This window comes from Argopecten irradians, chromosome 11 (genome assembly GCF_041381155.1).
Source record: "Argopecten irradians isolate NY chromosome 11, Ai_NY, whole genome shotgun sequence".
In the NCBI taxonomy this organism is placed as follows: Eukaryota; Metazoa; Mollusca; class Bivalvia; order Pectinida; family Pectinidae; genus Argopecten; species Argopecten irradians.
Genome location: NC_091144.1, coordinates 13111035 through 13125993, shown reverse-complemented (window position 1 = coordinate 13125993; position 14959 = coordinate 13111035). Strand labels below are relative to the sequence as shown.

General features: G+C 36.2%; 1 protein-coding gene across 2 annotated transcripts in view; it reads right to left on the bottom strand.

The window, feature by feature from the left end:
• Window positions 1–132: 132 nt before the first annotated feature.
• The window catches only part of LOC138334781 (uncharacterized), an 81669-nt gene continuing 66842 nt past the window's right edge, over window positions 133–14959 (bottom strand). For both annotated transcript variants that reach the window (XM_069283506.1, XM_069283505.1), the window contains one exon: window positions 133–3738. In XM_069283506.1, the coding sequence (XP_069139607.1) occupies window positions 3551–3738 (188 nt within the window). In that variant the 3' untranslated portion in view covers window positions 133–3550. The remainder of the gene's footprint in view (window positions 3739–14959) is intronic.

The following is a 14959-nucleotide window of genomic DNA, read 5'->3' as shown; positions in this document are numbered from 1 at the left end:
GTTATCAGAGTATACTGATATGTGTACTACACTTAACACGTTATCAGAGTATACTGATATGTGTACTACACTTAACACGTTATCAGAGTATACTGATGTGTGTACTTACACTTAACACGTTATCAGAGGAAACCTGATATGTGTACTACACTTAACACGTTATGAGAGTACTGATGTGTGTACTACACTTAACACGTTATCAGAGTATACCGATATGTGTACTACACTTAACACGTTTTCAGAGGATACCGATATGTGTACTACACTTAACACGTTATGAGAGTACTGATGTGTGTACTACACTTAACACGTTATCAGAGTATAGTGATATGTGTACTACACTTAACACGTTTTCAGAGTATACTGATATGTGTACTATATATATGTACACTTAACACGTTATCAGAGTATACCGATATGTGTACTACACTTAACACGTTATCAGAGTATACTGATATGTGTACTACACTTAACACGTTATCAGAGTATACTGATATGTGTACTACACTTAACACGTTATCAGAGTATACCGATATGTGTACTACACTTAACACGTTATCAGAGTACTGATGTGTGTACTACACTTAACACGTTATCAAAGTATACTGATATGTGCATAACACCTATCACGTTTTCATATACCACATGCAATTTTGCTGTATTCGGCAATGACGGAAAATAGCAGTATGTTAGCGCGTGCAACTTTCTATTGGTTGATCCATTGCTTGAAAATCAGTTGTTAAACATTGTAATACGAATATGTTAATGAATGTAAAACTGCTTAATATAAAAATCATATTCGTTTTTGTAATGTTGCAGGATAAAAAGAATACATGGACAAATTATTAAAGTATAAGCTGTATTTTGGCACATGACAGAGAGATGAAAGTAGCTCACCAAAATACAGCTTATATTTAAGGACACTGACCATGTATTCTCTATTTCTGTGTTACATTTTCACGTTATCAGAGCATATGTATATTGAATAATCTAATTTCGTAAACCAACCAATGTCTATATTATTTTACATAAATAGAAATGGGTCTCGATCACGATAAAACATTGGTTCATTGTCAAATTATACATGTAAGTATACAGAAAAATCAGTTTCTGAATATCTATATATTGACATATTCTTATTTCATGAAATACAAACGTGCTTAGAAAGGTGCGCATAATAAATAGATTTGAGTGTCACAAATTTCTCATCAGAAAATAAAATATTTTTATCGATATGAACTTTATGTGCACTTTTGAACCTTTCATCCCTTTCCCTTTACATATTGTACGTTATAACCTGATATCACCAAACAAACATTAAAATCAACGTTTTCATGTAATAAGTGATGTAAGATCTTAAATAAGTGTTCAATTCATATGACAGTTTATGAAACGAGCATAAAATAATTTTATTTGTATAATTCTTGGCCAGCAAAAATTAAATCCTTGAGACAATTTCATAAATTTCATATGGAATGATAAGAAAAAGATTCTCTTTTGATCCCAAAATTACATTTCGAAGAATGTCAACGTCAAAGTGTGTGGGAAAAAATAAAGCATTTGTCACGACGTGCTCGAATCCTGACATTACGTCATAGTTTACTGACGTCAAGTAATGACATCACTATGAATGTACAGCCAATGAAAATCGCGCCAGATTATATTACGCTAGTGGCATATATCATAAGGAAAAGTCGCAGGATTTCGGGCGGAGTATGTGAAAAGCTTCATTTTGGAATTAAATTACAATTAGAAACATTAATACAAATAAATCACACATCATTTCGAATGATAACTTGAGTTAACACACGAATATCATATAAACTATTTACTGCAAAATAATCAATGTTAAAACTATATACGATATACTCTATTGTGCGATTTAGTAGCATTACGTATTTACATAGTTTGTATGTTACAGTTGAAGTAATTTATAAAAACAGTATTGTCTACGAAACATAATAAATTTCTATTTTATATCCTTCCTTATCTTTGTCGAGCTGGTGCACTCACAATACATGGGATCACTGTGTACTCAACACTTCACATACAAAACAAACAAAAATGTTTAAGGGTGATTATTTGTGCAAATGATATTAGCACTTTATAAAAATCTCCCTATATGTTGTAGGCGACAACAATATATGTGACGGTATTACATATTATCATAACATATCATAACAAAACCCTGCATCTATTCATTACATATACATGTAATTATAGAATTTACGTAGAACAAGAGATCCCCGAGGGATTTTGGCGCCCATCGAATGGTCAATATCAGTCAATCGGAGGAAGGATCCTTTTCTCTGTCTTTGTCTTCTTTTCCACTTCCTTTGAAAATACAAGACAACTAGACCCTACATTACGTTCTGAGAAATAGCAATAACGACATTCAACTATCAAAATTTAAAAAAAAGATGTCATGTCGGCCCTAACGGTCATCGATCCAAATTGATCAATACAATATGCACAACTAGGGTCCTAGGGAAATAATTACATGGAAATTAAGAAACTGATCACTTCTGTACATTCTGAAAATGAGCGTTAACAACAATTGTTACCGGACCGAAAGACCTCGTATCACAGACGAATGCGATTGGAATAGCCTCACATTTAATGGTGGATTAATTATAGCTCAAGCATATATATATACATATTATATATATATATATAAATTGGCTTTTGCTGATGGCAGAGGTACCTCCGTTTTATAGGCATTTCCCTTTGGCTCACTACGTTTAATTGTATCATTTTAAACATAATATTTTTGCATAAATACGAGGTTTGAATATTATATCTTAATTTGATATGACAAGTTTTATATCAAGGTGTGATATGACCAGTTTAAACGATTAATGTAATTTAATATAATTTTTGAAAGTATGAACATTAGCAATTTTACCTGATTTTTTTTGAAAATCAGACATTCAAAACCGGAAGTGAATTTTGTTTTATAAATATACAAGTTAAAATATTATTTTTGCTTTTAAAAAATTGTACTCAAGTCATCTAAAAATAACTGAATCTTTGTAACATATCAAACGTATTATCCTGTATTTAGCTATTTACAGTTAACTAAAACTCCCTAAGCACAGTGGTACATCTGGCGATTGTAAAAATGGCGGAGTTGCCAATCTTTCTAATATATGTTTCTGATAATTCATCTTAACAACAACAACAGCTGACTGTTGGATGTGCAATTTAACGAGACTATCTGATGTGCACTCTGTAGTGCATATAACGGTCACATAATACTGGTCATAGAGGCATAACGTGAATACTACTCTATATGTATATCGACGTGTATTTGCAAGTGATATAACTCTTCAAAACTACAAAAGCTAATTTGCAATTATTACTATTAGTATGTGTCCTCTGAATCCAACCAGTGTCACACAAAGCAAAATATTGAAATGATATATCATGTAGCTAATAAATAATATTTTCACCGAAATAGTCATATGTTATGGAAAGATATCGTCTTTTTGTAGATTTTGTTGGGGGTTCTCAATCTTCGATGATTTTTTTTTGCATTCCACTCTTCGAATCACAAGGAAGTTTCAAAATGTGACATTTTTGACTCAAACATCTGCAATAACAACTGTACGTCATATGATCCACCAACAATATAAATTGTCTTCATCGCAGATTTGGGACTTTGTTTGGCTGCAAACTTCCCGATCACATCTACGCAAATTTCCCACACCAAATCTGTTTGTCCGCGTTGAAATGTGCCTGTGAATAAAAAAGAGAGAATAACCTTGGGAGTATTCGGTGTTTTTAAACATATTTTTATTGTCGTAAATTATTGACCACAGGGATTGGACACAAGTTTTGCCAACTTAGTAACGTCCTCTCCCGAATACATAATATGATTATATATACATAATGGACAGCAATGAAGACAATACATATATTTAATATGAATCAAAATTTTCTATTTTAAGAATGAAGGAGAAAAAGGAAGGATGGAGGAGTATAGGAGAGGAGAATAGTTATTTATTAACTTATAATTATTTGAAAAATTGATAATTGTATATATAGTTATCTAACTTGCTGGAAAACACCGATCGGTTACTTCCTTAAAAACGTTGTCCATTATACACATTCCATAGAAAACATTGCACTGGAGATTCACTCGAAGCCATTCCTTCCCTTGAAAATCTTTCAGCTACACCACCCAGCAGATACAACTGATTTATAATGTTGACATAGGTATAACATGTAATCTACTAATCAACTAAGATACGGGATAGATATAGGAAATGGGGTAGGATGCTCATAATGTCAAAACCTGCCAGAATTATCAATATAAATTTAGACTGCCTTTGCATTATTAAGGTTAGCATCATTTTCTAAATCTGCATCTCCTCTTAGTAATGTATCTAATGTGATGTCAACGGGGTACCAATGATGTCTGTCGTATCATGTGATATTTTGGGCATGTAAGGAAAAAGTGATAAGAGTCTTCGCACGTGAATCCACAATCACATCGTGCTGAAGGCAAACGATTGGATCTGAAAAGAGCGTAATTTAAAGTACTTGCTCTATTTCTTAATCTACAATGGAGAATATTAAGCCGTCTAGTACCAAAATTTAGAAAACACAAATCGGTTTCTGGAAGGAAAGATTTACTTAAATTTGATTTGAAGGTATTTAAAGTTGGAGAATTTCTAATAGATATATCTAAATTATTCCAAAGAGAAGAAGTTGAAGGAAAGAAGGAGTTCAATGTGCGTTGGAGTCTATAACGATGTTGTCTCGCGTCCTGGAAATTTCTTAAGTCATAGTTTGTCAGGACACCGATGTTTTCTGGTAATATACATATGTATCACATAAATATGAGGGAGCTATGTTGTGTTTAATATTATAAAAGAGGGTTAATTTTCTTATGTCTCTCCGTTTAGATAATGGAAGCCATCCAATTTCTTTATGAATAAACTCTGTTTTGGTATATATTGGTAGTCCTGTAATAATACGGGCGGCATCAAGTTGTAAATTTTCAAGATTATTAGAATTTGTGGCACCACAATTATCCCAAACTTCACATGCATACTCTAAAACAGGTCTTATATATGTTAGATACATTTTTTCTAAAAAAATTTCTGCTTAGTAGAAATTTCAATTTACGAAGTGTTGCTATATATTTCGAAACCTTCTTAATAATTTCATCTATGTGTTCAGACCATTTAGCATCGCTACTTGAAATTACTCCTAAGTGTTTGTGTTTGTGTGTGATTTCTATTACTGTATTGTTGAATGTAAAAAGTGGCTGGTAAGGGAGATTTGAAAGAGATACTAATATAATTTCTATCTTTTTGGGGTTGAAGGACATAAGCCAATCATTTGACCATTTTTCTAGTGTTTTAAAATCAGTATTTACAACACGTGTAATATCTTCTAAATGTTTAGAAGAATATGATAACGAGGTGTCGTCAGCAAAGAGACGACATATTGAAATTAGTTCAGTTGAAATATCATAAATATAAATAAGAAAAAATAGAGGACCTAGGACAGAACCCTGTGGTATACCAGCATTTATATTTTCCAAAGAAGAATTTGATGTATTTATAAAAACAGACTGTTTTCTACATTTGGTTGAAAAAAATGTAAATATGTTTGTATACTAAACGCTCAAAGATTTTTCCAATACAACTTAGTAATGAAATTGGTCTGTAATTAGATACAATGTGGTTATCACCACCCTTGAATATAGGTATAACATTTGCTATTTTCCAACTTTCGCGATAGGAACAGGCTTGAAGGGACGCATTAAATAGGATAGATAAAGGTAGGGCAATCTCGTTCATAATCAATTTCAACATTCTATGGCTTATTTCGTCAGGACCGGTTGCTTTATTTATACTTAAAATGCTTAAAATATCTTTCACTTCATCGGGTGTTATAACTATATCGGTGAGTGTGGAGGCAGTTTGTGTATTAAATGTAGATAGGTGTTTGCCTTAGTCATCTATTGTCGATATGGATGTAAAGTAATCGTTTAAAAGGTTGCATTTTTGTGTGTCGTCAGAAGTAAAATTCGATGAATGTTCACAATATAGGGGAGATATTTTAGTTTTTTTCCCCTTTAGGTAAGAGTTTAAGTAATTTCCAGTATGTTTTGGGGTCAGAATTGGATCTGTCAATAAGGTTATCTACGTTTTTAAAAAATATTTCCTTGGCACGTTTGATCATATTATTAACTTTGTTTCGTGCTTTTTTGTATTTCGATATGTTGAGATAAGTGTTGTGTTTTATCATTGTATGTTTTAATCTGTTTCGTATACGTATTTGTTTTTTAATGTTGTTGTTGTCGTGTTTGTAGTGTGGTGTGTGTGTCTGCTGACGAACAACACATCAGGCGCCATTGAGATCAACACTGGAATGCTTTTATTACCGTAAACAGTGAAGAGTTCCGCTATAGGTCATAGACTAAATAGGAGCCGGATGCAGACTGAATATACGGACCCGATACGTATACATACACAACCTCTCTCTCCCTGACCAGTATCAAAGTTCATATACCTCTGAGGCAAGAGTCTCTTCACTACTAGAATAAATCTAGATTACATCTTTTTGTCTTTACATACTTCAAATAAACTGGTAAATGAATGAACATTAACTTGTTAATAAACAATGATACTAAACTCAATAAGAACACAATACTGAAACTTACACTTCAGAACCTACATGGCTCTGGTGAAACACACAGGGATTATTGTGACCTTTTACACGTGTGATCACTGACTTAATATAATCAATAAATTTAACATACTTAAAATGTCAATATTTAACATAATCTTTGAATTTCTGGGGTGCACGTCATGTCCGTTTTGGATACCTTGACTCACAATTTTGAGATCGAGCTTCAGTCTTTGTAGTCGTCATGGGTATGGGCGCTGTTGCCTTAGAAACAACCGTAGGTGTGACTTCAGCTTCCGGTTGGCAGATAGTGTCATTAGTTGACTTGGTAGCGTCACCGTCAGAACTACTGGAGTTGTTCCGATTGTGTGGCACGTTTAACACTGCTGGCTTCGGAATGAGTACTGGAAGTGGTATTTCAATGTTTAAAGCGACTGGTATGTTTGCATCCCTGATTTGATCAATGTGACGTCGCCAGTAGACTCCTGGCAACACTTCAACGCAGTATGACAGTGGTCCGGTCGTAGAATGAATAGTTCCGGACAACCATTTCCTCTCCCCTCTGTAGTCTCTTATCATGACCTTCTGATCGACCTTGAGAATGCGAGTTTGAGTGTGTCTCCTTTTAGTCATCTTTTCCTACAAGTTTTCAACACGATCCCTTGTGTTTGACCGTAACAGATCAAGACGTAAGGGTAAATTTCGCCTTATAAACAATCTCGCTGGCGTTTCGTTGGTGGTTGATTGTGGGCTATTTCGATAGGCAAGCAAGAAATTTCAGAGTTTCTGTTGAATCGACCCTGAATCCTTCCTGCTGGATTTCATAGTCATTTTGAATGACTGAACAAAACGTTCAGCCAACCCATTCGTACTAGGGTGATATGGCGCCGAAGTAATGTGCTTAATTCAATTTGCTGCCATGAAATTTCCGAACAACTCTGACTTGAATTGAGGCCCGTTGTCACTTACAATTTGCCTTGGGACCCCGTTGCACGCGAAAAGTGTTCTCAATACTTCAATAGTTCTCTCAGAAGATGTAGTTCTCATTGGCACTACCTCTGGCCATTTGGAGTGGGCGTCTACAGCAATCAGAAACATGGAGTCCAGGAATGGTCCGGCAAAGTCAATGTGAATTCTCTGCCATGGTCGTGACGGCCATTCCCATGGAGATATAGGTGCACTAGGGGGCGCTCCTTTCACCTCCTGACATCCCACACAAGATTTACACATATGTTCAATATCGTGGTCTATTCCAGGCCACCACATGTAGCTGCGCGCCACGGCCTTCATTTTAACCACACCGATGTGGCCTTGATGTAGCTCACTCAGGATCCCAGAACGTAGTTTTGGCGGTATTATCACACGTATACCCCAAAGAAGGCATCCTTGGTGTGTAGTAAGTTCATTTTGACGTATCGCGTAGGGTTTTAGTTCAGGTTCCACTGATTCTTCCCAGCCATGCATTTTGGACTGAAACACTCTTGAGAGTAACGGATCTCGCGCAGTCTCTTTACGGATTTGTCCCTCTGTAACTGGTAGCTTACCTAGTTGCGACACATGGACAGCATTAATAGTCTTGAACTCCTCGTCGTCGTCTGGACCTTCATCTTTTAACGGTAGACGCGACGGACTATCTGCGTTACCATGAGCTTTAGTGTTCCTATATTCAATGTTATATGTCAAACCAGACAGATAGAGAGCATAATGTTTCATACGCGAAGCTGTTGTTAACGGTATGCCATTCTCTGGACTAAAAATTGCGACCAGTGGTTTGTGATCGGTGATCAATGTGAATTTACGTCCGAACAAGTAGTCATGGAAGTGCTTTACACCCCATACTATCCCTAAGGCTTCTTTGTCTATCTGGGAATAGTTCCGTTCTGCTGCGTTCAAAGACCTTGAGGCATACGCGATAGATCGTTCTGATTTGTCCTCCATTATGTGGGATAGGACTGCCCCGAGTCCACGGGGAGACGCGTCACAAGCAAGTCGCAGCGGTTTGTCCGGATCATAGTGAGTAAGTACCTCAGTAGATGTCACCAGTGTTTTGACTTCCTCAAAAGCTTGACGATGACTCTCATTCCACACCCATGTTTTGTCCCTTTCTAGTAACTTATGTAGTGGGAACAGGGTAGCTGACAAATTTGGCAAAAACCTGCCATAATAGTTCACTAAACCTAAGAATGTTCGGAGCTCGGACACATTGGTAGGCTCTGGTGCCTCCAACACAGCCTTCACCTTCCTGTCGGATTTATGTAATTCCTCAGCGTCAATCTCATGACCACAAAATGAAAGTTTCTTCACAAAGAATTGACATTTGTCTTTTTGACTCGCAGTCCATATTCATCAAGTCGACCAAGAACGGCTTCAATGTTCCTCAAGTGATCCTCGTCGTCGCGTCCAGTTACAAGCATGTCATCAATGATGATTAACTCCTTTTAGGCCCTACAAAACTGTGACCATCGCGCGTTGCCAGATCGCTGGTGCTGACGCAATTCCGTACACTAACCTGTTAAATCGATACAGACCTTTCTCGGTGTTAATCGTTAACAGTTTTTTCGACTCCTCGCTGACTTCCATCTGGAGATATGCATGCTGAAGGTCTAGTTTTGAGAACATCTGACCTCCTGCTAGTGATACAAAAATGTCATTTACATGAGGCAACGAATACTGCTCAATCTTAAGTGCCTTGTTTACTGTCACCTTAAAATCGCCACACAGGCGAACCGATCCATCGCGCTTGATCACTGGAACTAGGGGTGTAGCCCACTCACTATGGCTTACTTTTGTCAGAACACCTGCCTGTTCAAGTCTATCTAGTTCTTCTCCAACCTTGGGTTTGATTGCATATGGCACCGTACGCGCCTTACAAAACCTTCGAGTTGCGTCTTCTTTCAAATGCAGCGTGGCTTTAATATCCCTGAGGGTGCCCCAATCTTCATTAAACACTGATTTGTGTTTGTCAAGGATGCTGTCTACTTTCGCCTTGGTAGATAACTCAGGTGCTCGTATTGCTTTAATGGCTGGCCAGTTTAGGGTGATTTCTCTTAGCCAATCCCTTCCAAACAGGGATGTTCCTCCTTTGGGTACAATGTACAGTTGTAGGTCCTTACACTGTCCCTCATAGTCAACCTTCACATGAGCAATTCCTGTGGGTTTTAACTTTTCACCTGAGAAAGTTCTCAAATAGACTTGAGTATTAGATAAGTCTGTCAAACGTCCTGCTAACTGTTCTTTAAATACCTTCTCGTTGACCACAGATACAACAGATCCTGTGTCTAGTTCCATTTTATGTCGGATTCCATTAATCTCCGGATAAAGCCAGATAGTGCACTTGTTGAATGAATATCCAGGCTAGCAATCTGAATGTCCGAGTCATACTCGCAGTCATTGTGGTGAATCTTTTTCTGTTGCGATGACTTACACGCCTTTTTGATGTGACCCTTCTTGTTACACGCGAAACATGTCTCATTTTTCCATGTACATGCATTCGGATGATGGTTACCTAAACATCTGTAACATTTACTAGCGCTGCCAGTGCTGGTATGACACTGTCAATGTTCCCCTTGCTTAGGTGCACGAGAAGAATGTTTATGTTTATTGGGTTTCTGGGCATGAATCTTGTTCACACTCACCTTGTGAGTTCCTCTTAACTCGGTGGAGTCTTTTTCGGCCATCTCAATTGCTATAGATAACTCAACTACTTTGTCGTACGTCAAACTTTCTTCGGATAACAGTTTTCGTTGGATATTTTCACTGCGCAATCCGCATACTAATCGGTCTCGAAGTGAGTCTTGCAGTGTTCCGACAGTTTTCTGGGTGATGCTTAGTAATCTCGGATACTCTCCCCTTCCTTCTGTTCTCTCTTATGAAAACGAAAACGTTCTGCAATAACGAGCGGTTTGGGGTTGAAGTGACTCTTTAATAGCTCGCACAATCTATCAAAAGTTTCTTCCGAGGGTTTCCGTGGGGCTGTAAGACCCCTGAGAAGTTGGTAGGTACTTCCGCCCACGAGGCTTAAAAGCGCGGGAACTTTCCTCTCGTCCTTGACGTCATTGCATAAAAAATACTGAATTAGGCGTTCACAATAAGAGTCCCACGATTCAGTACACTGATCGAACGTGTCAATTCTACCTATTCGCCCTCCCATCTGTGACACAATAATCGGCTGAATTAAAAAGATAGTTTGAACAGTTCACAATGTTCCTCGATTCCAGCGTTCACATGAACACGTGTTTTCATCGAATGAAGTAATTGCGGCCCATATAAGCCAACAAATGATCTCAACTTACAGTTTTTTAGCACCTTGATTTTCTTCCAAAATCCAGTACAAACTAAACTACAGTTCATTTACGTTCTCGTCGCCAATTTGTCGTGTTTGTAGTGTGGTGTGTGTGTCTGCTGATGAACAACACATCAGGCGCCATTGAGATCAACACTGGAATGCTTTTATTACCGTAAACAGTGAAGAGTTCCACTAGGTCATAGACTATATAGGAGCCGGATGCGGACCGAATATACGGACCCGATACGTATACATACATAACAGTTGTTAAACCATGGTCTGTCGTGTTTGCGTATTTGCACTAATTTAGAAGGTATACTTATATCCATAGCCATCCTAATACTAACAGTTAAGAAGTTACACATGTCATTTACATTACTACACAAGTCAAACTGTTCTTGCCATGGAATATTATTAATGTTTGTTTTTAGCTGATCGATATTTGCTTGATCATAAATCCACACTTTACGTTTAACTGATTTTTCAAAATCTCTTTGCACATCAATTATTGCAAAAACTGCTTTATGATCACTTATTGAGTTGTCAACTTCAATAACGTCAGAGGGGATTGTAGTTTACTATAATAGGATCAATCAAACTAGATGAGTTTGCAACCGTTCTGATTGGCTCCAGTATAATATTGGTAAGATTAAAAGATGTAAGTATGTTATATAGTTCCCCTCGGTTTAGGTTTAACAAATCTACATTGAAGTCACCCAATAATATTACATTGTTAGTGATGTCAAATGCATTATCTAGTGAGTGTTTCAGGCGTTGCCAGATACCATTTGAATATGTTATAATAGGGGATTTGTACAGAATTGCAACAATATATATTGTGTTTTTTTAATGTACTTGTGCCCAGATAATTCGGCGTTTGCAAATTCAAGATCATATCTTCGCTTAGCTATCATAGCTGAAAAATATACAACGCCACTTCCATACCTATTTCTATCTTTGCGAAAAGGCTCGTCACTAAAACCATATATATGAATATCTTCGTTTGGTATTGAACAATCTAAATGACTTTCTGTAATGCAGAGGATATCAACATCGTTAGATATTGATTCAACATAATTTATTTTATTGCGTAGACTTCTAACGTTTAATTACATTAAGTTTAGAGAGTGAAAAGTAGATGTGTTTATGTTATCTGGACCAGGGTTTGGATGGATGTCTCCGGACATAAGTAAACGGAGCAGAATAGGGACAGTGATATTTGTGTTTATGGTCGCTTGAAGGATCGACAGTATACAAACAAGGGTAGTGTATTTGGTATTCGTTGAAAGTATCGAGAGGAAATATGCCATTTTTGTTTTAAAATAATAGCTAGTATGAATCTTGCACATTTTGGAATAAAAAGAACCTATGGAAGCCCTCCACGAATCAATATCAGTACCAATCATGGTGGATGAAAAAGATAATCACAATCATATGCGTGAGGAACTTCCATAGGGTAGGTAAAAGCGACGGTGCATGTAGGGTTGACAAAATGAGCACAAAACAGGTTAAGCAGAGCAAAGGGATGGGAGAAGGAGACACTAAATAAAAGAAGAAAGGAGCAGAATAGGGAAAGAAAACAGAAGAGAAATAGCTTTGAAAACATCAAAAAGGTTATGCAATGGATTGTAGAGTGTGGTAATTATACTGAATTTTGATTAATATTGAATTTGTCGTATATTAGACCAGACTTAATTACAGTAGATAATAGGTAATCAACAGTGTACTCATGTAAACAAGTCAAGTGTACGTTTTCCGTATATATGCATTTTGAATGTATATGCATAGTTGTATATAGGCGCACAGAGTATGTAACCATACCATGAACAAAACCTTAAAAATAAATGCGTACATTATGTGTAAATACAATCTCAATGAAAATGTATGCAGATGGTATGGATTTTGGCTATCAGAAGACAATATGTCGTACACATGTACACAAACGCAAACGTTTCCTGTGAACACAATCATACAAACATTTTATATACAGATATTCTAGCACACACACGCGACTGCTGGTGTAGTCGGCGATGTAATATACATAGTGTGTGGATATGGATACAGGCTCATATGCTTTAACACATACACGCACGTGCATGATAGCATATACGTACGGTTTCATATATAATTCATTGCTGATATTTTAGTTTATAGATAGTAGAAAATACGCAAGTATGCGTGCGAAAGTGCGTAAGTATATACATCAATGACTCGAGGTTACCTGTATGCATAAGTACACTTGCACGCACGAACTCTAACGTATGAATGCATGAATTTTTCACTAGTGCATTATTTAATGGGCACATTGGAATTATAGATTGGGAATATTTGATTTAGCAGATATTTTTGTTTATTGGTGTACATTTTGGAATTTTTAATTGCATATACATACACATGTAATTTTGGCTTAATTAATTACCATATGCATTTAAATGCAAAAGATTTGCACACTCGATGGATAATAATAACAAATAATAACAAATAAGCGCAGACATACATAAATGTGTGGCATTGTTCACACAAAGAAAAGTGTATTAGTAGATTGGAACATGATTGTTAATTATCTAATAGTAAGGAGATAATACAGTATCTTTCTTTTTAACGCGGTAGCTCATTTAATTAATTTGGTTTGGCAAATTTGGTTGAACAGTTGTAATTAATATATCCGTACACCGATATTGTGTCTAAGCGCCTATTGCTTGTAATTCCAGTGAATGTATACATTTCCCACATACACATATATGTGTCTGAATAGATACATCTATACATGCAACTTGAGAAATGGGATAGTTATTCTTTTAACACTTTGAACATGTTTACTTGTTTGTACAAATAGCGAGTATATTTGTCAGCAGCTGTCTTCTGCATCAAAATATACAATAAAAGATTACATGAAATGCATGAAGAATGAATAGCTGTATAGGCGGTTATTGTTCAATTAGTTGCATATATAAATGTAAAATATACAAATTATGCGAAAACGCACATATGGGTTGGCACACATATGTGCATATTACGGTAACCTAGTGGACATAAGTATACTCGTATAATGAATCTATATTTTGATACAATATTTGTGAGTATTTGGTATTTTATAATTTTATTTGCAATATAATTTACATGTAACATTAGGATATGTCCAAACTTTCGAAAGGTTTCCTGACACTGGGTATACATAACAATATATATGAAGCAATTAAAAGTTTGACTCATTTCTTATGAAAATTGGGCAAATAATGCTCATAAATGTATTTTTCCTATATAGTAAACTTGACCCCTTCCCCAGGGGAAACGTGAGACCCGGGGCCATTTGAATCACAATTTATGTAAAGGACATTTAGACCTTTCCATCTATGAAGAGTATTTTATACTACCATTTCCAAAATTTTAGAAGATGATTTTTGAAGTTTGAGCCTATTTGACTCTTTTGGCCCGGCCCGTAAGATCCCGGGGTCAGTTATGGAAAATTTATTAATATGATTCAATGGTCATCTTATACTGATAATTCTGACAACATGTTACTCATTTTCTATTTCAACTGACAAAATAATGCTCAAATATTTGTTTTCCCTATACAAACTATAGTTAACTGAACCCCCTCCCCAGGAGTAACGTGAGATCCTAGGGTCATATAATTCACACTAGACTGGCTACCAGTCTCTAAAATATTAAACAAATCACTAAAAATTGGCTTGATTATTTTTGTCTCTACTACATGCCTGATTCTAGATCCTAAGTTTTAAACAAGGGGGAGATAATCTAGTAAAGAACTCTGCTGAGAAAGTCTTGTCAGCAACTTAGGGTCTGGTGGCCAGTCTAAATTCACACATGTGGTTAGCCTTTTGCCTTAGAAATTTTGTGCAAAATTTCATTGAAATTGCTTCAACAGTTTCAAGAAGTCGAAAATGTAAATTGATTATCGGTCGCACGACGGACGAAGGACATTTAGGTAGAGTTATGAGCTTCAGGCTTGAAAATAAATATGACCTTGGGTATTTCATATCAAAATATTGAGAAATTGACATGGAT